General features: G+C 50.7%; 1 protein-coding gene across 1 annotated transcript in view; it reads left to right on the top strand.

Moving 5' to 3' along the window:
* DSCAM (DS cell adhesion molecule) overlaps positions 1 to 21,882 on the top strand; it is a 628,479-nt gene that overhangs the window by 485,587 nt on the left and 121,010 nt on the right. The window contains exons 12-15 of the mRNA XM_047100488.1: positions 4,325 to 4,521; positions 5,548 to 5,644; positions 7,004 to 7,132; positions 16,315 to 16,482. Coding sequence (XP_046956444.1) covers positions 4,325 to 4,521; positions 5,548 to 5,644; positions 7,004 to 7,132; positions 16,315 to 16,482 — 591 coding nt within the window. The remainder of the gene's footprint in view (positions 1 to 4,324; positions 4,522 to 5,547; positions 5,645 to 7,003; positions 7,133 to 16,314; positions 16,483 to 21,882) is intronic.

Raw genomic sequence — 21,882 nt, 5'->3', positions numbered from 1 at the left:
ATAAATATATTTCCTGTGGTTGGGGTTTTCTGAAACGATGCCACTCTAAACGAAATCCTTACTCTGTGCTTAAAGGGAAAGTGATAAGGAGACATATGGGAAGAGCCTCACAGGCTGGTCTGGCCTCTCTCCGTAACTGTGTTCCAGAAAGTGGTCCCCTGCACCATAATGAGCTTGCATCACAGTGCACTGGGCAGGGTGGGATCACACACAAGGCTCCATGCAAGAAAGCGGATGTCCCCCGCACTGCCCCAGGCGCAAATATTCAGTGCACCTGTCCACTTCCCCCTTGGTCAGGGTGGGAGTTTTCCCTTTCAGCTGCCCTTCTACACACCAGATGTCCAAGTTCCATGCCTCCTGTCCTGTGCAGAGGTTTTCTGTAGCCTTCAAACCCTTGACAAAGGATGGTGCAAAGTTGCAGGCAGGAGTATCAAATAAGAGGGAGTGGTCCACTCTACTGCCTGCTCCCCCTAGGGCTTCCCCCTGGGAGGATGCCCTTGGAGAGGGACACCGTGTCTCCCTTTGGCCCCTCCAAATGGTATGCACATTCAGCCCTCTGTCTGGGTAGGGCCCCTCAGTTGGTGACTATCTGGACCAGCGAATGGGGCTGGTGAACTCCCAGGGCTTTAGTCCCTTCCCCTCAGTGGGGTGAGGAATTGGAATATGTTGAGAAGGTCCCCATCTGTTGTCCCAGGATCACAGCTCAGTGGAGCCTTCTCATGCTGCTCACAGGCCCTGATCTCAGAGAAGGAGGGGCTCCATCCCCTGTGTTTGCCTCATTCTCCCAGATGGCATGGGTCAGCCTCTCCTGGAACCCTCCTCACCACCCCCACCTCTGCGGTGGCAGCACTGGGTTGGCGCTGGGCTTTCTACAGCTGGGCTTTCTACAGCTGGAGCTCACCTATAGCTTTACCCTGCTTTTATGGTTCAAGGGAAACATTCCCCCCATTTCCTCTTCTGTGCTCCGTCTTCTGACACAGAGATTGTAAAAATGGTGAAGCCACTTGGGATGACAATGTGGCCGTTCGTCAGAACGTGAAACGTAGAATTTCCGTGTGACACAGCGGTTTCTCTAGTAGAGATCTACCTGGGAAAAGTGAACCCATAGGTCTAAGCGAGAACCTTCATGCAAATCTTGGTAGCAGCATTATTCATAATATCCCAAAAGTGGAAACAATTCCAATGTGCGTCAACTGTGAATGAATAAACGAAATGTGTTAATCCTGTGCAATGCAGTATTATTCAGCAACAAAAAAGAAGAAGCTCTGATAAGGGCGCCTGGGTGACTCAGTTGGTTAAGCGTCCGACTTCGGCTCAGGTCACAGTCTCACGGTTCGTGGGTTCGAGCCCCACATCAGGCTCTGTGCTGACAGCTTAGAGCCTGGAGCTTGCTTTGGATTCTGTGTCTCCCTCTCTCTGCCCCTCCCTGTCTCACACTCTATCTCTCTCTCTCAAAGATAAATAAATATTTTTTAAATATATAAAAAAAAATTTAAAAAAAAGAGAAAACGCTGATACATGCTACACTATGGCTGAACCTGGAAAACATTCTCAGTGGGGGGAGAAAAGGCAAAAATTAGACACAAAAGAATACCTACTATGGGATCCCATTTGTAGGAAATGTCCAGAAAAGGCAAATCTAGAAGGACAGAATATTGATTACTGTTTGCCTGGGATGGGGAGTAGGAAAGGACTATAAATGGACAGGGGAATCCTTTTGGGATAATGTAAATGCTCTAAACATTGATATGGTTGGGGCGCCTGGGTTGCTCAGTCAGCTAAGCATCTGACTCTTGATTTGGGCTCAGGTCACAATCTCACAGTTCATGAGATAGAGCCCCACATCAGGCTCTGTGCTGTCAGCTTGGGATTCTCTTCTCCCTCTCTCTCTGCCATCCTCTGCTCTCTCTCTCTCTCTCCCTGTCTCTCTCAAAAATAAACTTACTAATTTTAGTAAGTAAGTTTTTTTCCTTTAAAAAAAATAAAACCAAATTTTATGTGGTGGTAACTATACAACTGTATGTACTTCTGTTGGGTTGTAATAGTGTGTGTGTGTGTGTGTGTGTGTGTGTGTGTGTGTGTGTTGGATAATACAAATATACGTGTATTAGCCCCCCCAAAAAAAAACTCATGCCTACATGAACCTCAGAATGTGAATTTGTGTGGAAATAAGGTCTTTGCAGATATAATTAGTTAAGATGAAGTCATACTGCGTGAGGGTGGGTCCTAAATCCAATGACTGGTATCCTTATAAGAAATCCACATGAAGACACGGGGAAACCCTTAAGGAAGAACATGACGTGAGTGTGGGCAGAGATGGGAGAGTTGTGGCCACAAGCCAAGGATCGTGGGGGCCAGTGGAAGCTGGAAGAGGCAGGGAATGATTCTTCCCTAGAAGTTCGGAGGGAGCATGGCCCTGCCTTCACCTTGATTTTGGACTGGCCTCCAGAACTGTGAGAGAACAGATTTCTGTTGTTGGAAGCCACCCAGCTCGTGGTGATTTGTTTCAGCTCTCCTAGAAAACTACTACAATGGACAAACCCTTTCCCCCGTGCACTTAGGTGAATATTATGGCATGTAAAAAGCTGTTGGTAAAGATTAAATTCTTTTCTTGAAGCGGCTAGAGGAAGTGAGTGATCGGGACTGAAGGCTGGGGCCCATGCGCCAGTCTGGCTTTCCCTCAGTTGTGCTGGAAGGGGGATCTCACCACCAGCGAGGATAAAACGCGGGGCCCACGGTGTTTCTTCCCTTCAGTTAGTCTGTCCACTCCACGCCTCCTAATCTCTGCCACACACCTGCTGACTGTAGAGAAACTTCAAAGTGTGGGTTCTCCTGCGGGCGTCCAGGCTACGGAGCCGGTAGGTTTCTTACTCGTCGTGGTATGTCTCAACCCACTCTGGTACACTGTGGGGAAGACGGGACCCGGCACGGGCCAGGAGAGATCCAATGGGCATGGATGGAGTGTGCCTCCCACTGGGGTGTATTTGTGTTTCTTTCGCTAGGATCTTCGGGCCCACGGCCCAAGTAGGAACACCAGCGTATTGCCCCTTTAGCATGAATTTAACCCCAAACCCACATAGAGGCAGACCAGCTGTGGGTTTTCAGGGGAGGCTTTTTTTTTCTCTTCATCCATAACACAAGCCAAGGCTGTTTGCTTTTCCCTTCCCCCCGTGTGGGTCTGGTTGTCCTTGTTGCAGGTCCTCGCTCTGAAGGTGGGGCCCTTTGAGCAGCCTGGTTTGAAGGTCCCACTTTCAGCTCCCTGCCTCCAACATCATAATACCTCTGGCCTTTCAACAGCCACTTCTGCTTCAGGCCCCTGGGATTTCTCTCACTTTCTTAGAAGCTGCGTGCGCATTTAAAAGGATGCTTGTTTTGTGCCGCCCTGCATCTCTAAGTGGTGTATGGAGTGGGAGCAGAGTCCTATGTCACCCAGCACATGGCCAAGAATGGAGGTCTTTAGATGAATTTTGAGGTGGGAGACAGGGAACTTGAGAAGTTGCACAAAGAGAGGTTTCTGTTTTCTTGGTGCACTGGGGATGAGATGGCCTGCCATAGGTTACGGGAGAAGGGTGGGTCTGGGGTCTCCAGGTGACGGTGACAGTTTGTAACAACGGTGGGTATATCTAGAAGTCACTTCGAGGATGGGTCAGCAGCGATCAGGGCCCCAGCCTAAGTTGCTCGATAAGGTTTCAGAGTTCCACAGTTGAAAATCAGAGTTAGAAACTGTCATTTGCTACTGGGAGCCCCCTCTCCCATCTATTCAGCAAGTAAAATTGTTTTCCTTTGTGTCCTCGGGGACACAGGCTATATTCCGTGACCGACGTGTGCCCTCGGTGGGCTGGGAAGAAAGCAGCGCCCCCTGAATATGAAATCCCATGGCAACTTCTGAATGAATGAGCTTAGGGCTCATTTCATCAGGTTTCACTTTTCTGCCACCTTGCCCCTTTTCTGTTCATGATTCGTGCTCAGCGGTTTCTTGAATACATTTTATTTCAAAGAAATACCTCTTATTTAAAAATGTTTATTTATTTATTTTGAGAGAAAGAAAGCACAATGTGGGTGGGGAGGGGCAGAGAGAGAGAGAGAGAGAGAAAATTCCGAGGAGGCTCCACACTGTCAGTGCAGAGCCTGACGCAGGGCTTGAACTGACAAAACCGTGAGATCGTGAGCTGAGCCAAAACCAAGAGTTGGACACTTAACCGACTGAGCCCCCCCAGACGCCCCTCAAGGAAACACCCCTTTAAGCCAGATTTAGCTGAGTGTTGAGGTGGGAAGTCAAGAATCCTGCTTTGCCAAATAAGTCGTGTCCTTCTTGGATTTTCAGTTCCTGCGATGATAACGTCCTATCCAAATACGACCCTAGCCACTCAGGGTCAAAAGAAGGAAATGAGCTGTGCAGCCCATGGCGAGAAGCCCATCATCGTCCGCTGGGAGAAGGAGGACCGTATCATTAACCCCGAGATGGCCCGTTACCTTGTCTCCACCAAGGAGGTGGGAGAGGAAGTGATCTCAACGCTGCAGGTAAAACGCGTCAAACACAGCCGATCAGCATCTAACTTTGTCGGCAGAATAATCCTGTCCTTTCACCTAAGCGGGGGCATGTGGGTGATGAATAGCAGATAATCTTCCGGGACTACCATTTCTTCCCCACTTCTTAAGCAAGATTCCTGAGCAGCCTGCAAAAACAGTGCTTTACTTTAAATGTTATTAAGAATAAAATTACAATGAGCATGGCAGGGAACCCAAGGGTAGTAAAAACCAAAAAAAAAAAAAAAAGGTAGGAATCGAGTCTCTTAATGATAATTAATCCCAGAAAAATGGCATCTTATGCTGTGCACATGTTTTAACATGCTGTAAAAAGAAACAAATTGGATGGGCTTTCTAAGGAAAAGTGGTTTGCTTTTCTTGGACAAATCCAACAGAAAAGCTTCTGTCTTTCACATAGGATCACAAAAACTAGAAAAAAAGTATTGTAGTCTCTTAGATTTTTTTTAGTACTAGTGGTAGTTAACTGAGTGGTGTTTTTAGTGGCGGGGGGGGGTGGGGTGAATGATGCTATAGCCCACACAGAGAAAAAAAAAAAAAGCCCTGTGTTTGAAACACTGATATTGATTCACTCACAGGTCCAATCCTGGAGTCCTTCTAGAGAGAACTCTAATGAGGGTCCTGTAGGACCAAGCATTCACTGCAGGATTTATATATCTGCATCTTTAGGCACTCTGGATACTCTAAGCACACACCATGAGAAAAAAAAAAAATATATATATATATATGGAATATACATCAACCTGACCATGGCATCCTACATAAATTACACATCCAATTTAACGAGCACCAGCTGACACTGATAACGTACGTCGAACCTATCCATCTACACCGTTACAATTGCACTGAAATAATTTGCTCTCGGGGGTGTGTGTGCACGTGTGCGGGTGTGCTGGGGACCGGAAGGGTAGGAATGGAGAGATTTTTATCATCAAAAGTCCTTTTAGTTGCTCTTGCTCCGTACTACTGGATAAGATGGATTTCTTTCTGCTTTACACATAGATTTTGCCAACTGTTAGAGAAGATTCTGGCTTCTTCTCCTGTCATGCTATCAATTCCTATGGGGAGGACCGTGGAATAATTCAGCTCACAGTGCAAGGTAGGAAGGAGACCAAATTGGGGGAAAACACGGCTTTTAGGACAGTAAGTGAGGGGGTTTGGGGATGGTGGTGGGGTGGTCTGGAGCTGATGGCCAAGAAAGAATCCTTGAAGGCGTCTTTGGTGCAAAAAGGTGATTTTATTAAAGCACGGGGACAGAACCCGCGGACAGGAAGAGCTGCACTGGGGTCGTGAGGGGTAGCTCGTTCTCTACCCTCAGGTTGGGAGGGGGTCCAGGATAGAGTAAGTCTCTAAGGTATTTTGGAAGCAAGGTTTCCGGGACCTTGAGGGACTAGCTGTTTCTAGGGAAATGCCATTTATTACTGTTTAATAAAACCTCCGTCACGAGCCCCTTCAGATCTATATCAGGGGCCAGAAGCTTGGAGTAGGGTCACCAGCGTATATCTTGGGGGAGTTGAGATAAAGGAAGCAGACTTACAGGGTCCTCGAGGTTGGGACAATGTTAAGGCAAGATTCCCTTTTGCCCCCAGCAAAGTGTCCTCATCCAGGCAGCTCAACTCCTAGAGGGAAGGCACTCTGCTGGTCTCAAGGACTTGTCAGTGGGCTGTAGGCAGTAGGGAACTTAATTTTTCATTTGCCTTAGTTTCCCCACATCACCATGGCACGCACTTCAACCCCTTTCCTTTGTTCTTGGGCCGCCAGGACTGTCCGAGGAATATCACACATATTCCACTGGGGGCGGGGGGCGGTGTGCCAGCCTGTATTTTGCCCTCAGCTTGTCCCATGCCCCCCCCCCATCCCTAAGTGTATGCCCAGGCTCAGACCCCTGTGTGGGCTCAGCCTGCTACGTAACAGCTCCTGATTCCCAGAAAATGTTGAACATGCACACAGCTGGTGTTAAAACAGTTTCTTGCAATGCCCATGATGATGTCAAGGTGCAGCCCCTAAAACACAGGGAGCAAAGTCCTTAAAGGAATTGGGTCAGGTGACCCTGCGGGCCCACAGAGTGCACCACGTGTAACAGTGTGCCTGGTTAGCCCACCTTTAGGAATCCTTACGCCAAACGGTGCAAATGACAAGGGAAGTTTAACATTTGAAGCCCAGACATTCTTTTGAGTTCGAGATTCCAAACCAGAAGAGTGACATCCTCGTTTGGTGGCCCAGCCCCGCGATAAAAGCCTGCTTACAGAGCCCTGCTGTAAACATTGGCGTTTGGGGAAAAGTGGAATTTCTCGTCCCTGCTATGCGAATAGGAAAAAAAAAAATGCTTCCAGGTAAAAGTTTCAGCTGCTGTCAAAGGCTGGCAGGGCTTTTCGGGAGCCGTACTCAGCATTTCCACCCGCGTCCTCTGTCTGAGCCATGTTTGAACTAAGCCCGGGTTTTCCTGTCGATTGCGCAGAGCCCCCAGACCCTCCCGAAATTGAGATCAAAGACGTGAAAGCTCGCACCATCACCCTCAGGTGGACCATGGGGTTTGACGGCAACAGCCCCATCACGGGCTACGATATTGAGTGCAAAAATAAATCAGGTAAGCTCTTTATTCCCTCCAGCTTTACTTCACTTCAAAAGGCCCTGTTACTGCTCTCCTTTGTTATCCATGATCACCTGTAAGAATAAACCTGGACTCCACGGAAACTCCGAGGGGGCTCCTTTTACCGGTTTGTCTCTCTTCTCGCACAAAGGACTCCACGTTTCCTTTCTGGGGTGCGGTCTGTGTGCAGGGGCCCATCTCTGCCTCAGGGCCCCCTCCTTTCTCTCCGGGCCCCGGGCTTGCTCCCTGCCCGCCACCCTGGCGTTCTTGCCACCAGCCGGCAAGGGGGCAGGTACGGACAGCACCTGGCCACTGGCCACTGATGTCCTCTTTCCTGCCCCCCCTTGCTGTCCTCACGTGCCATTTTCCCTGTGGCTGCTCGCTACGGGGACTCCGTCCAGAGCCTGGGCTCCAGCTGTGCTTGGAGTCCGTGGGCCGAGTCTGTGCAGAGGCAGGAGAGCTGCTCCTGGCGGAGACGGGCACTGACCCCGCAGGGGACGTCCTGGAAGGACCGCAGGGACAGGCCCGCGTTCGGCCAGGTCGGCAGAGGGGCCACGAGTAAAACAGACCCAGTGTCAGGACCGTGACAGGTGTGTCTGTTTATCCCCTTAAAGGGATCACGAATGCCAGGGTCACTTGGAACTTTACGATCCATCAGGCCGAGGGGAGAACACCTACCTCACTGCGGCCTCTGGCGGGAACTTCTCCTGCCTCTCATAAGAGGAATCAGAGCCTCGCCAGCATGTGTAGGGTTAACAAGTTCCTCGCAGACCACGCATAGCCTTATTGTTTCCTTTCCGGCCACCAGACTTTAGGTGACACTGTCCGTGACCTGCACAGTATCTTTTGAGCTGAGACCTTGGTGACAACCAAAGCTCGGGGCAGCTGGAGGCAGGTCGCAAGTGAGGAATGCTTCAGGACGAGTGAGCAAGGGGCAGGACGAGAGGGTGGCAGGAGCTGGAAAGGACGGCCGAGGGTGGAGTGTCCCCGAAGCAATGCGTGAACGCTAAGAACCCCCAAGAACGGGGATTTTCGAAACAGCACTTGAGACTTGCAGTGCGCAGCTGGGTTGGGAAGCACGCTAGAGCGGCTTGTGACCCAGAGTCCCAACAGAGACCTGGCAGTGAGCCATGCATGCACAGGGCCCGGGGGGGGGGGGGGGGGTTCGGGAGAGGCCCTCCATGGCTGCCTGGGGCACTGTCATCAGCGGATAGGACAGCCAGCGCAGGCTGGAGGCGGGGGCACAGTGATGGCGAGCAGGCTGGAGACGGTGCTGGCCCAAACAGGGCTCTTTCAGGAACTGGGAGAAACGGGTTTCCAGGGCCAAAGGGAAGCAAGGAGGCCCTGCCTTTGTTCTAAAGACCTAGGTCAGGAAGGAGCCCAGGGATCCCAAGGTCCGCCATGCCCGTCTTGAAGGAAAGGAAACACTCCTTAGTGAAGCCAGCATGTGCCTAGCAGAGAGTGGCCCCGAAACTGATGGTAACAGTGAGCTCTCCAGAGAAACGCACGCACACATCATGGGGACAGTCCACAGAGTCCCGGGTGGGGGAGGGATGGCCCCGCCAGCCTCTGGCCAAGCACTGACTGCGGGACCCTGGGCTTCTGTGCTCTTGGCGTGGGTCCCCAGGCGGGCTCCCAGGACAGCAGGATCAGTGCCTCGGTGCCGGTGTCCAGGTGCCAGTGATGGTCCAGTGGTTGCACAACCTGTCCTGGCTCCACTGCTGGCCCTGTCTCTACCTGGCCGTGTGCCTTCACTCGTCCCCTGCCCTCAGCATTCCCCTCTGTGACATGGGACACCACAACCTCTCCCTGTGATGAGTCCTTCAAAGGTCACAAGCCGTCCTCCGGCTGGAGAACCGCCCCCCTTCCCTGGACCACACGGTTCCCATGCTTACCCCCACCTGCTCCTTAGACCCCACTCCTCACGTCACCTCTGCAAGGACGCATTTCTGGCCTCCCGCTCGCGTGCTCCTAGAGCATCATCTCCTTTCTTTCCTGGCTGGGCTGTGGTGGGCAGTTTGTTTGTGTTTTCTGTTCCCACGTTTATCAACATTTCCTTTTATCGCATCTGGATGTCGAGTCAAGTTAGAAAAGCTGTTCTCTACAGCCGGGCTATAAAACGATCCCCCCTGCTTCCTACGTGTATGGTTTCTTTCTCTTGCTCTTTAAAATTGAGATCTCTAATCCATTTGGAGTTGATTCCTGGGTATGCTGGGAGATTTGGCTCTGCTTTGACCTTTTCCCAGATGGGAATCCTCCTGCCCCAACATGATTTACTAAAAAGCCCACCTTTCCCCAGTGGTTTCAGATGTCACTTTTATCGCCTCCTGGCTTTCCACGTGCACCTGTGTCTCTTTCTGGACTTTCTAGTCAATGCCACCGTTTTGTCCATCTCTGCCTCGGCACTAGATTGCGGTAGTCACGCAGGCTTTGTGGTTCAACTTCTGGTGGCCCTGGTTCACCCTTTCGACTTTTCCTTTCAGTGTCTTATTAGCTTTCTACACACGGAGCCATCGCATCAACCTGTCTAGCTCCATAAAAATATTTTTGGCATTGCTGCTGGGATTGCATCAGATTTGTTAATGACCTTAGGGAGGACCGACACTTTTATGACACGGTCGTGGGTTGCGTTTTGCTCACCGAGAAGTTCTAAGCCCTGCTACCACAAATGCCACCTTCCGTGGGATGAGGGCCATTGCAAGTGTGACTTGCTGGTGGGTGTGCCATGTTCACTGGGCTGGAAGTCCCCGTGCCACCAGATTGAGTTTCCCCCAACCCGTTTCCCCAACACCTAGCACAGCACCCAGCATGCTGTGGGCACCCAATGCGTATTTGGTGAATACTCTTTAAAGACGGGAGCTGCTTTAAAACACTTGCCCCTGTGTCTGGCAGATGGCAAACCTCTATTAAATAGCAGCTTTCACTCTTACTCTAGCGTGCACCCAGTGCTTATGAATCGAATGCCTCCAAAACCGTCGGTGTCCCCCATTTAAGAGTCCTCAGTGCGCCCCCCAGCGCTCCCCATAAGTTCCCGGAAGGCAGGAACTCTGGGATCGTGTGCCCCTAGGTCCCAACATCTAGCATGGTGCCTGTCATGTTGGGGGCACTCAGTGAATACTGGTCGCACTTAATTTACCTGCGACCCAAATCGAAGAATCCTCTCCACGGCATTTCCAAATTACAAACTGATCGGGCTCTACATCACGCAGGTAGGAGAGCTCCTTCTCTGTGATGTGGCTGCAGTCAGTTTCCATCCATCCGTCATACTCTCTTTCAGCCACACACAGGACCAGCCTGGTGGGTGGCTGAGATGTTCACGCAGCCCTGGAGCGCGGTGAACCCAGTTTGAGGTAGAATGCGTCCCAGGAGAGTCACTGGGGAGGAACCCGGACTCCATGACCTCAGATTTCCAGGAGGGCCCTCCAGACCGTCCACCTCTTTCAGTGCGAAAGGCCTGGACAGAAGATCTGCGTTGGCAGCTGGCAGTAACTGTATCCACTGCTGTAAAAAAGCATGTTGGTCTGGGCTTTTCACGTATTTGTTGCCTCCACATTAGATTTTGGGTGTATGAAAGGGACAACCATAATTTAAGATAGTTTTAAGCCTGCGTACATAGAAAACTGTCCTTCAAATCACAGCGTAAATGTCACTTCCTCCAGGAAGCCTTCCCTGACCACCCATTTTGTAGTGTGCTCCTTTGTCTACTCATAGAGCATCCTAAACGCCTTAGAACCTTTGGTCAGCTTCTGGCTGCTTCTTTAGTACCTGGATCCTCTACTGGGAAGATGTTTAAGATCCGTCTCCCCTGCTGGGAAGTTGTCCCTCTGAGGGCTCTCTTGGCCCCCTGGGGGACCCCTGCAATCCCCCTGCAGCCCTGTGCTATGAGCCTGCATCCCCCACAGCGAGCATCATACAAATGAGACTTGTAGTAAACATTTGTTAGTGTGTTGATTCTCATTCTCTGTTTGAAGCACTGAAATCACACCCAAAAGGCACTTTCCTCTACTCTTTGCTAATTTACGTATGGCTGTACTTTGTGTTCTTTTTTTTAAATTTTTTTTTCAACGTTTATTTATTTTTGGGACAGAGAGAGACAGAGCATGAACGGGGGAGGGGCAGAGAGAGAGGGAGACACAGAATCGGAAACAGGCTCCAGGCTCCGAGCCATCAGCACAGAGCCCGACGCGGGGCTCGAACTCACGGACCGCGAGATCGTGACCTGGCTGAAGTCGGACGCTTAACCGACTGCGCCACCCAGGCGCCCCTGTACTTTGTGTTCTTAACAGAGCGGGTCCCTGCAAGCCGTCATTCCATCTGTGCTTGGACAGTCCCAGCAGTGGGAACTCACTAGCCCCAAGGAAGCACCATTCTGCCTTGGCCCAGCCACGACTGTCAGAATTCTTACATTTCTTGCACCAACACAGACCTTCCTGAGTCCGGTGGCCCTCTTCCCACCCCTGAAACCTTTGGTCAAATGCTATCCCTTCCAGGATTTGAAGGCAGATGACTCTCTTGGTTTTCTGTTTAGCAGGGAAAAGAAAATATCCCAAGTCCCCTTACTGGTGTCTCCTGCGACACCCTCCCGACCATCTCAGTCTGGCCATGCCAGTGTCATCGAGTTCTCTTCACGTAGTTCAACCAGTTCCACTGGCTGCTTTGTCTTCCACGTTACTTGGTTCCTAATGACCATTTCTCCTCCGGATGGACACAAAGAAGCCCTTCGCCAAGCAATTCCAGCATCTCGCTCTGTGTGTGCCACCAGCTCAGCAGCTCACTTCCTTCCCCTCTTTGGAAGGTAGCCTGCCTCGTGCCCACGTCCCCTCTTCTGGTACCCATCTCCTCCTCCACCGTGCCCCACAGATTGCCCAGCGGGCCCCAGTGCCCTGGCATGCTCTCTTGTCCCAGAATGTAACCACCCAGCCCCCAGGAAGCACAAACTCTCTTATGCAGGTAGGTGCCGTCTTCCAGAACTTTCTTCTTTCTCCAGCCTCCCTTCTCCCTCTCACCCCAAGAACATTCTCTTCCATGGAGCAGACAGGGCAAAGGAGGCTTTCCCTATGTGCTACGTCTCCCTTCTGTTAACTAATGCAGTAGAACTGGTCCTTCTCTGAGCTGCCTCTAAATTTTTAAGCATTTAGTGTCATTTTGTCTGCAGAAAAGCCCTTCTGGTCACCGTCATGCCTCCTGGTCTTTGGCCTCTAACAACGAACACTTCTTTAGATCAAGTTCACCCTTCTTAGGTTTGTCCTTGGGGATCTGCTGACCCCCTGGCTTAGGGTGTTGGACCCCCAAGTGGGGCTCCCCAGCGAGCACCCCTAATCGCGTACAAGCACTCTGGTCCCTGTGGGCTCCCTCAGTCCTTTCCCACAGGGATTGCTTGGAGTTTCAGAGGCAGGAATATGACTGTGAACTTCTCCATCTCTCTGGGGCAGGTCAGGGAACCCTGCCCACTGTTTCCAAGAACGCTTCTGACATGCCCTGTCTAAACCATCGTGCACAGCCCTCCGGACCCTTGTTCTACATGTCCATAGGCACTACATTCATTCTTGGCCAGAGTCCCCTCTCTTGCACTTGGCCAAACTCCTCATCAGTCAGCCAAGTCACACACTTGTCAGAAAGCCTGCATCTGAACATAAGAGATGTTCAGCACGTGTCTGGAAAATTGAAACCCAATCTCATTAGGTGTTCTGCAGAGAATATGTGGAGGTGATATGCTACAGGAAAATGACCTGGAGCTTCAAGGTAACACAGGTGAGGTCAAAGCCCAGCCCCAGCTCAGAGCAGCCGTGTCAATGGCCTGAGTTTCTGGACCTTCACGATGAAAATAAAAATCCTTACCTCACCAGGATGTTGTAACAATTCAGCCAAATAAATGACTCCAAACTCTAGCCATGCATCAGAATGACCCAGAGAGAGGCTTTTTATTTTCATTTATTTTAATTTTTCTTAATGTTTATTTTTGAGAGAGAGAGAGAGCGCAAGCAGGGGAGGGACAGAGAGAGAAGGAGACACAGAATCCGAAGCAGGCTCCGGGCTCTGATCTGTCAGCCCAGAGCCCGACAGGGGGCTCGAACTCACAGTCCACGAGATTGTGACCTGAGCCGGAGTCGGATGCTTAACAGAATTAACCACCCAGGCGCCCCAGAGAGAGGCTTTTTAAAAGTACAGGTTCCTGGGCACCATTACCCGGTGATTCTGATTCAGTAGGTCTGAAAGTGCCATTGTCAGAAAGTTCCAGGGTGTTTCCACTGTGCCCACACATTTGGGGACTGCAGGAGTCACGTTTGTAAATTGCCCTGCACAGTGCTGGGTGACCAGGTCCTACTCCACAAACACGAGTTCCCTGTGCCGCTGGTTGTTCTCTGGCTGCCGCCTTGACCCGCCGCACAAACCCATCGTCTGCCCTTCTCGGGGAGGCTGACCTCCAAGACTACAACACAGATTTTCTTCCCTCTGACCTCCCCTTGGCTTCACCCAGTGCCAGGCACAGAGAATGATCAGACAAGGATCCTGGCAGCCGCTGCGTTCTGTGTATGCAGCTTCTATTGGGCTCTTCTTCTGAGGTTCCAGCCCTGTCTGGACTCCGACCACGCTGTCCCATCCCTTGGCCCTCCCGACGCAGAGGGAGCAGCTCCACACTCTTGCTAGATGCTGGGAGTGTGAGCAACCTCTGCAAGCTCCTGTAGCCCAGCCCACACCTTGGTAAATGGTCCCTCGTGAACAATCTTCCAGCGTGACTTATAAACCCTCCTTACACTGCGTTCGTTCTCTGCATCCGGACAGAACCGTCCCCTTCCTCCACTGGGCAGGGAGACCCGTGATAAACTCCCCTGACAATTTCATTCCTTGCCTCTTCCCATCCGTGCCCTTAACCAGTCAGTACTCTCCATTCATGCCTGCATCCCAGGCCTCTCAGATTCCCCAGCCTGCATTTCTGTTTGTGACGTACCCCTAAGTTTCTGTATTTTGTTCGTGGTAACCCTTCCTAGTTGTATTTGCATTTCGGTGTGCATTTCCATCCTCCCAAGTGCCAGGATCGCTCTGTGGTTGTTTGTAACGCCCAGGGTTACATTCTCCAGCACACTCTGCTAATAATCCACGTCCTGCCTGTCCACACGTCGGCGTCTGAGATCAGAAGCCGCATTTCCAAGCCCTGTCCCGACTCTTTTCTCCTGGGTAGTCACCCCCTTGTTTTTATTCCTCCTTTGATGCTGTATCATTTGCCAGAGGGTGTCTGGCGGATTGAACTACGCTTTCTTCTCCTTCTCCACTCGGTTACTTTCAAATCTTCCGGGATAAAACATTCTTTCTCATCTTCTTGACCTTCAGCTCAAAATCCACCCTGTGTTGTTTTGAGCCTTATTCTAATAATCATGATCGTTGACATCATCCTTTTTTCTGCGAAAGAGTAAGAACTGTAAGAAAGAAGCTAAAAACACCTTCTGCTTCCAGCCCATGACCCCCGGCCTTGGCCACGACCCCATGGACTACTCATGAATTGATTGGCAGGAGGAGGAGGTGGTCAGTGGGTGTCACTATGCCTCTTCGGGCTCTCAGCCACCTCCCAGACACGTCCTGGCAATTCCAGAAACCTCCACATGGCCCTGGGCAGAACCATCAACCACCACAAGTATCTGCTTCCTCCCAGGGCTGGTTAGCTACTTTCTCTGCACCTTCTAGTGCCTGGGCGTTCCTCTCTTGTTCCAGACGTCTTCTCCAGGAGGCTTGGCTTTCTCCTTGCAGGACAAGGCTCGTGTCTACGTGGGAGGCCACTGGTACTTAATCCCCTCACTTCAGGCTCCTCTGTTGAAACCCACTCTTCCCTTCCACCATTGGAATTTTTGTACCAGCTTCTTCTACGTCCGAGTTCTTCTATCTTCAGTCTTCTTGACTCAAGTGACAGTTTTCCTTTTAGGTGCAATGGATATTCATTGTGCTGTGTTCTCTGATAAGATACAGCATTCCAAGGCCACCTTGAAGAAACCTATTTTGGTACAAGGTCCAGAAGACCTCTTAACATTCACGGCTACCTTTAGGCAGACCAGCCCTCTTAACGTCCGTGCTCATCATTAACGTGGAAGGGGGAAACGAACCCAGGGCTCGGAGGTCTGTGTGTGTGCCATTTATGTATCTATCTGTTAAATATGCATTTAATCGTGGCTTGTCTGCTGTGCATCAGGCACTATGCAAACACTGGGGACACGGCATTGAACACGGCGAGCATGGTCTCTGCTGTCATGGAGCTCAGAATCCAGCAGGGAATGCAGAATCTCAGTGAGGTTCCTGCAAGCGAACGTCACCCTAGGGGACCCCGGGGGCTGTGGGAGTACATAAGCGTCATCTGTGTCCACCACCTCCTGTCTTTTTTCTCCCACAACTGATGCTATCTCTTGATCCCTCACCCCCCCGCCCTTAACAACCGCCCAAATGTCTTCTGAAATAAGAATTGTTTGCTCCTTATTGGTTGAAGCCTAAATATCAGCAGGTACAAACTGTCACCTCTCCAATGCTCCCTCTTCACATGGGGCATGGGTTCTTGTTAATGTTACTGTGGTTGAAAAAGAATCCCTACAATAAATTCTTTGAAAGTAAACGTTGACGCTGGAGACTGAGATTCGTGTTTATGGAGGTATTTCACATTCACCCCTCTGCTTCTGGAGAAGGAAGGATCTGATATGGCTAGAGGTCTTTCTGCTCTTCAAATGCCTTTTAGAACCAGGGATTTGGGGGGGGGGCGCGGGGGGCAGTGCCTGAACCGTAATCCCCTTTGCTGTTCTGTACAATGAGTGCCTTGCTATGGCTGTTTACCGCCTCACTGACATGTGCTTTTACCGCGTGTACTGTCCTCCTTCATATCCACCGGTACACGGGTGGGGTTGTCTCAGAGGTCCTCCCGGACTCAGCCACCCACGGCCCTTGTCCCCGTCAGCGTGAACGAGAGTATGATGTCCCCCTCTGGTGGCCAGCCCGCTGGAACACACTGGGAGCATTGCTTTGAGAATTCACTTAGAGTTGTTAACTTTTCTTTCTTCCCTTCCTCCTTCCTTTCTGTGTGTGTGTGTGTGTGTGTGTGTGTGTGTGTGTGTGTGTGTGTTTAATTCCTACTTGTGGACTGTCAAAGGCAGAGAAAAAAAACTCACGTCTCTATCTCTTCTTTTTTGAAAAACAAAACCCAAAAGACTCCTGGGATTCTGCTCAGAGAACCAAAGATGTTTCCCCTCAGCTGAACTCGGCCACCATCATTGATATCCACCCTTCCTCCACCTACAGCATCCGCATGTATGCCAAGAACCGGATTGGCAAGAGCGAGCCCAGCAACGAGCTCTCCATCACCGCGGACGAGGCAGGTGCGTGTGACCGGGCGAGGCCCACACCCCAGAGCCCCCCCAGCCGGCCCTCAGGGCTCAGGCAGCTAACAAGGAATCAGGCCTTTGCCTGTGTCTGGCCTTTGAAGGGTTCCCTCCGTGGCGCCAGGCCCTGTTAGAGACGCGGGCAGTACCTTGCCTCCTGCTTTGAAGGCGCTGCTCTTCAAATAAGACTTCGTTCAGGGTTCTCGTATCCAAGAATTAGAAGGCAAACCTAGAAGACTAACAATCTGGTGATATTTAAAGAGCTGCACGACCACTTTTACGATTGTTTACAGTTGACTTGTACAATTGTAAAAGCTGCCATTTTTACACTTCCTTGGTTTGGATGCATGGAGCCCAGGCTGACAGGAGAGCCTTGAGTGTATGTCTTGCCCAAGGCCCTACGCAGCCCAGGTGTGAGAGGATCGCTTCAGTAGAAAATGGCAAGAAAACTCTGTGCGTGAGGAGTTGGGGGGACAGTGGTAGGAGATATTTTGTTGGCTAGAAATGTCAATATTTCTATAGCACACTTTACTGTTCTTTTTCCTATTACAAAGAATTTCATAGTCAGTGTTGAAAATTAAGAGGCTAGGGGCTCTTGGGTGGCTCAGGCGGTTAAGCGGCCGACTTTGGCTCAGGTCATCATCTCGAGATTCGCGGGTTCGAGCCCCACGTCGGGCTCTGTGCTGCCAGCTCAGAGCCTGGAGCCTGCCTCCGATTCTGTGTCTCCCCCTCTCTCTGCCCCTCCCATACTCATGCCCTGTCTCTCTCTGTCTCTTAATAATAAATAAATGTTTGGGGCGCCTGGGTGGCGCAGTCGGTTAGGCGTCCGACTTCAGCCAGGTCACGATCTCGCGGTCCGTGAGTTCGAGCCCTGCGTCGGGCTCTGGGCGGATGGCTCGGAGCCTGGAGCCTGTTTCCGATTCTGTGTCTCCCTCTCTCTGCCCCTCCCCCGTTCATACTCTGTCTCTCTCTGTCGCAAAAATAAATAAACGTTGAAAAAAAAAATTAAAAAAAAAAATAATAAATAAATGTCAAAAAAAACTTTTAAAAAGGAAATTAAGAGGCTAGAGATCAGCATTTTGTAGAAGGTAAAACCGCTTCCATAATCCCACCACCTAGAGCTACTAGTGAACATGGCGATACCACCTCGTAAATCAGTCATCTCACACACACACACACACACACACACACACGTGCACGCTCCCCCACATGCATGGCTACCGGGGGGTGAATTAACCAGTTTGTAGAGGACTGAGAAAGCTGACTGTCAACCCACCCCCTGGCAGGAGAGGGGGAAGGAAAACTAAGGAATCAAGGCCAGGCTCATCTCTTGGGAGGAAGAGTGTCCAGCCCCAAACCTAGCTTTTCTTTCTCTGCCTGAAATTGGAGATAATCAGCTACTACCCACCACTGCCATAAAGTTGGAAACGTAGTCTCAGATCCCTTCTTCATCACCAGGGTTAAGAGGATCATCCCCAAATGAGTGAGAGCCCACGGGAGATCTGTTTCAGCTTTCACCGGGGGAATTAGGGCTGTTCTTGACTTTCTTCCTTCCACGCACTTCTCTTTGGCCCTCATTAGCGGCCTCCCAGAAGGACATCACTCTTGTATACCCTTAAGTACTCGTCTGCGATTCCTAATGATACCTTCCACCATCTACTTAACAAATCGTATCTTATTAGATCTTATATAGATCTTATTAGATAATAAGATAGATCTTATTATTAGTAATAAGAAATTTGCCATTTCTTATTACTACAAACACCACTGTGATGAACATCCTTTCTGGTATATCTTTTGACATTTAAGGCTATTTTTTTAGGTGAAATTCCAGGAAGTAAGGTTGCTGGCTCAAAAAAAAAATTGCAAACATGTATTCTTCTGATTACGTCAATACCGTCTTCTGTCAATACTGGGTTGGAATGGACAGCTCTTCCCGAACTAGAGATGAGCACTTTTTCTCAACCCAGGAACACATCAGTTCTTGAAAACCGTTTTTAAGGGCAGGCAATAGGATAGCTTTATGCTTGAGTGTCCGGGGCTGAGCCATTTCTATTACTTAGAAACTCGGTGTGATTGCTCATCTGCAAAACAGATGTAATGATGGCTTTCTCCTCCTGACCCCAACCGTGTGGGTCACTGGGGGGAAAAAGGCCGGCTGTGAAAGCACTCTGTAGGTCTCAAACAAGTGAGAAATGCGCATCAACACGCTCCTGCAGAAATAGAATTTTATTTAAATATTTCAACAACCCACTAACTTCCTGGAATGTCATCACGTTGTATATTTAGGGAAGACACACTGTCCCCAAAATGTAATCTTTGACGCACTGTGCAAACTTCTCCTTCCTTCCTAACGCTGCCCCGTCTTGACAGCCTTCTCAAGAAAACTGTATTTTCCCCTGGTGCATTTTGGGGCTGCCTTCCTGATCGCCGTTATGAATCCTGCTGCTTTTCTCTGGCTCTGCGTGGCCTCTGCTGCAGCTGGCCGTTGCCATGGCAGCGCGTCCCTCCGGGCTGGGCGGTCAGGCGAACAGCCGCTCCGGTCACCGGCCTGCAGTACAGATTCCCAGCATCTCTGCAGACGCTCAGATGCAGAAGCCACCTCCTTGGCTTCCAGGGCGGCCTCTTGGATTTTACCTGCACGCTGGCTGCTGTCGGCTGCTCCTTCCCGCCAGCCTCGCTCATTTACTATTCAGATGAGCGAAGGGAAGATGCAAGGAGAGGAGCAGGTAGAACAGAGGGAAGCTTCAAAACAGAATTTGGCTTTGTCTGGGTGCATAGGTTTTGTGGCTGGAATTTTAAAAAGCAGATTTTCTCAAGGGAGCCTGGGTGGTTCAGTCGGTTGAGCGTCCAACTTCCGCTCCGGTCACGATCTCGCGGTTCGCGAGCTGGAGCTCCACATCAGGCTCGCTGCCGTCCGCACAGAGCTGCTTCAGATCCTCTGTCCCCCTCTCTCCCTGCCCCACCCCTGTCTGCGTGCTCTCTCTGTCAAAAATAGATTAAAAAAAAAAAACATTTAAAAAATAAAGGAAGAAACAAAGCGGGTTTTCTCACACGCGAACTCACGTAGGAAGAAAGGCAACCGTCCTGACCAAAGATGCCCTCATCAGAATTGCCTGCGGTGGCCGCAGGTTGCTGCGGCTTCCCAGCAGGGATACCCAAAGGCTCATCTTCTAGGAGATACTGTCATCTCCAGATGACCATCTTTCGTGCCCACTTTACCTACGAAAAAAAGAGGCCGCCTCTCAGGCAGTAAGAATCCTCAGATGGAAACTTCTGGAATCTGTAGACCCACTCATTTTTGTGGTGAGGCATTGCCCAAGTCTGAGGTACCGGGGGACATCGGTCAGTACCCACCTGGGTGGGGACATGAGTCGGGGAGGTGGTTAGTTAGGTACGGGTCTCCCCACACCCCCTGTACTTGGAAGCCACACTCGGCTTCCTCTGGCCCTTTCCTGCCCCCCACCTGCCATTCTCTGCATGTGTGCCGAGTCCTCTGTCTGGAAGGGCAACCAAGTTCCCGTCTCCCTGGATGACATCAGGGCTCCTCCCCAGCACAAGTAGGAATCCTTCTGGCAATTGCCTTTGAGGCATATCATCATTTCTCCATGGAGCTCAGTGTCCCGGATGATGCCGTGACCCCCCCTCATCATCAGGGGCTACACGCTGCTCAGGTCTCATTCTTCATGTGTGGCTGGCACAAGGCCAGCCTTTCATGGAATTCCATACCTTTCATGGAATTCTGATGTGGGAGGAATATTCATGAAGATGCCTCACAGGATTGTGGTAGAGTGGGTATAACGGTGAACCCCTGTGTGTGCGATGAGGATATATTTGCACTGAAGCTTTGAAGGGCCTCATGAGGAGAGAAAAGGAGAGGGGCACCTGGGTGGCTCAGTCGGTCAAGCGTCTTCACTCAGGTCATGATCTCACGGTTTGTGAGTTCGAGCCCCGCGTCGGGCTCTGTGCTGACGCTCAGAGCCTGGAACCTGCTTCAGATTCTGTGTCTCCTTCTGTCTCTGTTCCTCTCGCACTCGCACTCTGTCTCTCTCTCAAAAATAAGTAAAGATTAAAAAAAAATAAAAGAAGAAAAGTAGAGAAAGGCAAAAGGGAAGAAGGGGTGGAAGGTGGAGGAAGAGGAAGCCACACGTGTCCGAGCACCAGCTAAGACACGGGAATCACCAGAGCCAGCAGCCTGAGATTCCTGACCCTGTCCTGATGGGCTGGGCCTTGTTCCCGGTCACAGACTGCAGCCCACAGCACAGCAGGCCCGAGTGTGTGTTCGGCTTGGGTCTGCCTATTAGCGTGCCAATCTTTGAATTTAGGTGTCAGTTTTTAAAATCTGGAAAAGTCAGCTCAAAATCTAGTAACAGTTCCTCTTGAGTGCCTGCTTGTCAAGAATCAGCTGGGGCCAAGGGTACAGAGGTTACCTTGAGGCTGACCATATGCTCCCCTGAGTTCATCATCGCCCCACCCTTCTTTCATGTAACGGTTCAGCAAATTACAGCCCATGAGCCAAATCCCACTTACAACCCTCAAGCTAAGAATAGGTTTTTCATCTTAAAAAGAAGAATATGTCACAGAGACTTCCTGTGGCCTGCAAAGCCTAAATATTTACTACTTGTCCCCTTACGTAAAAAGTTTATAGATCCCAGGGGCACCTGGGGGCTCAGTTGGCTAAGTGCCTAACTTCAGCTCAGGCCATGATCTCACAGTTCGTGAGTTCAAGCTCTGCATCGGGCTCTGTGCTGACATCTTGGAGCCTGGAGTCTGCTTCCAATTCTGTGTCTCCCTCTCTCTCTGTCCTTCCCCCACTTGTGCGCTCTCTCTCTCTCAAAAGTATTAATAAATAAAATTGTTTTAAAAGTTTACAGATCCCTAATTTAGGCCGTGGTGGGAATGTGGGTTCTGGACTCCTGCTGTATCTTCCGTCACAAAGCTTAGTGCAGAAGGTGTCACTGCCACCTACACAGTGTCCTTACCCAACATTAGAAAATAGCACGGTTCCAATGCCACAGTCCCAAGTGTGTTTTCATGTGAGGGCTCACAGATGCGTTTGTCAGACACCCTGGTATATGCTTGACATGCATCAGGGGTCTCACTGTCTAGAGCTGTCTTCCTGACTTCCCTCAGCAGCCTCTAGGCCCTCAGAGAGCAGAAGGAGAGAGAGGAAGTAGGGACACAGGCAAGAGTTAATGGGATTAGATCCTAATGGGCCGGAGGCGCACTGTCTTACCAAGTTCCTTCAACACCGATCGTCGCATCACGTCCACAGCTGACCCTCACCCAAGACCAGCTTCCCCATTAGCAGCTGTGCTCCGAACGCTACGTGTCACCAGCGCCGGTGCCTGAGGTTGGGTGGCTGATCCCTTCACCGTCTTCGTTATGAAACTGCCC

This window comes from Lynx rufus, unplaced genomic scaffold, assembly GCF_022079265.1.
Source record: "Lynx rufus isolate CCGP_SWC_20201006 ecotype Redwood Valley unplaced genomic scaffold, mLynRuf1.p SCAF_5, whole genome shotgun sequence".
NCBI classification, from domain to species: domain Eukaryota; kingdom Metazoa; phylum Chordata; class Mammalia; order Carnivora; family Felidae; genus Lynx; species Lynx rufus.
Note: the sequence above shows the minus strand (reverse complement) of the source record. Positions and strands in the feature narration are given on the sequence as shown.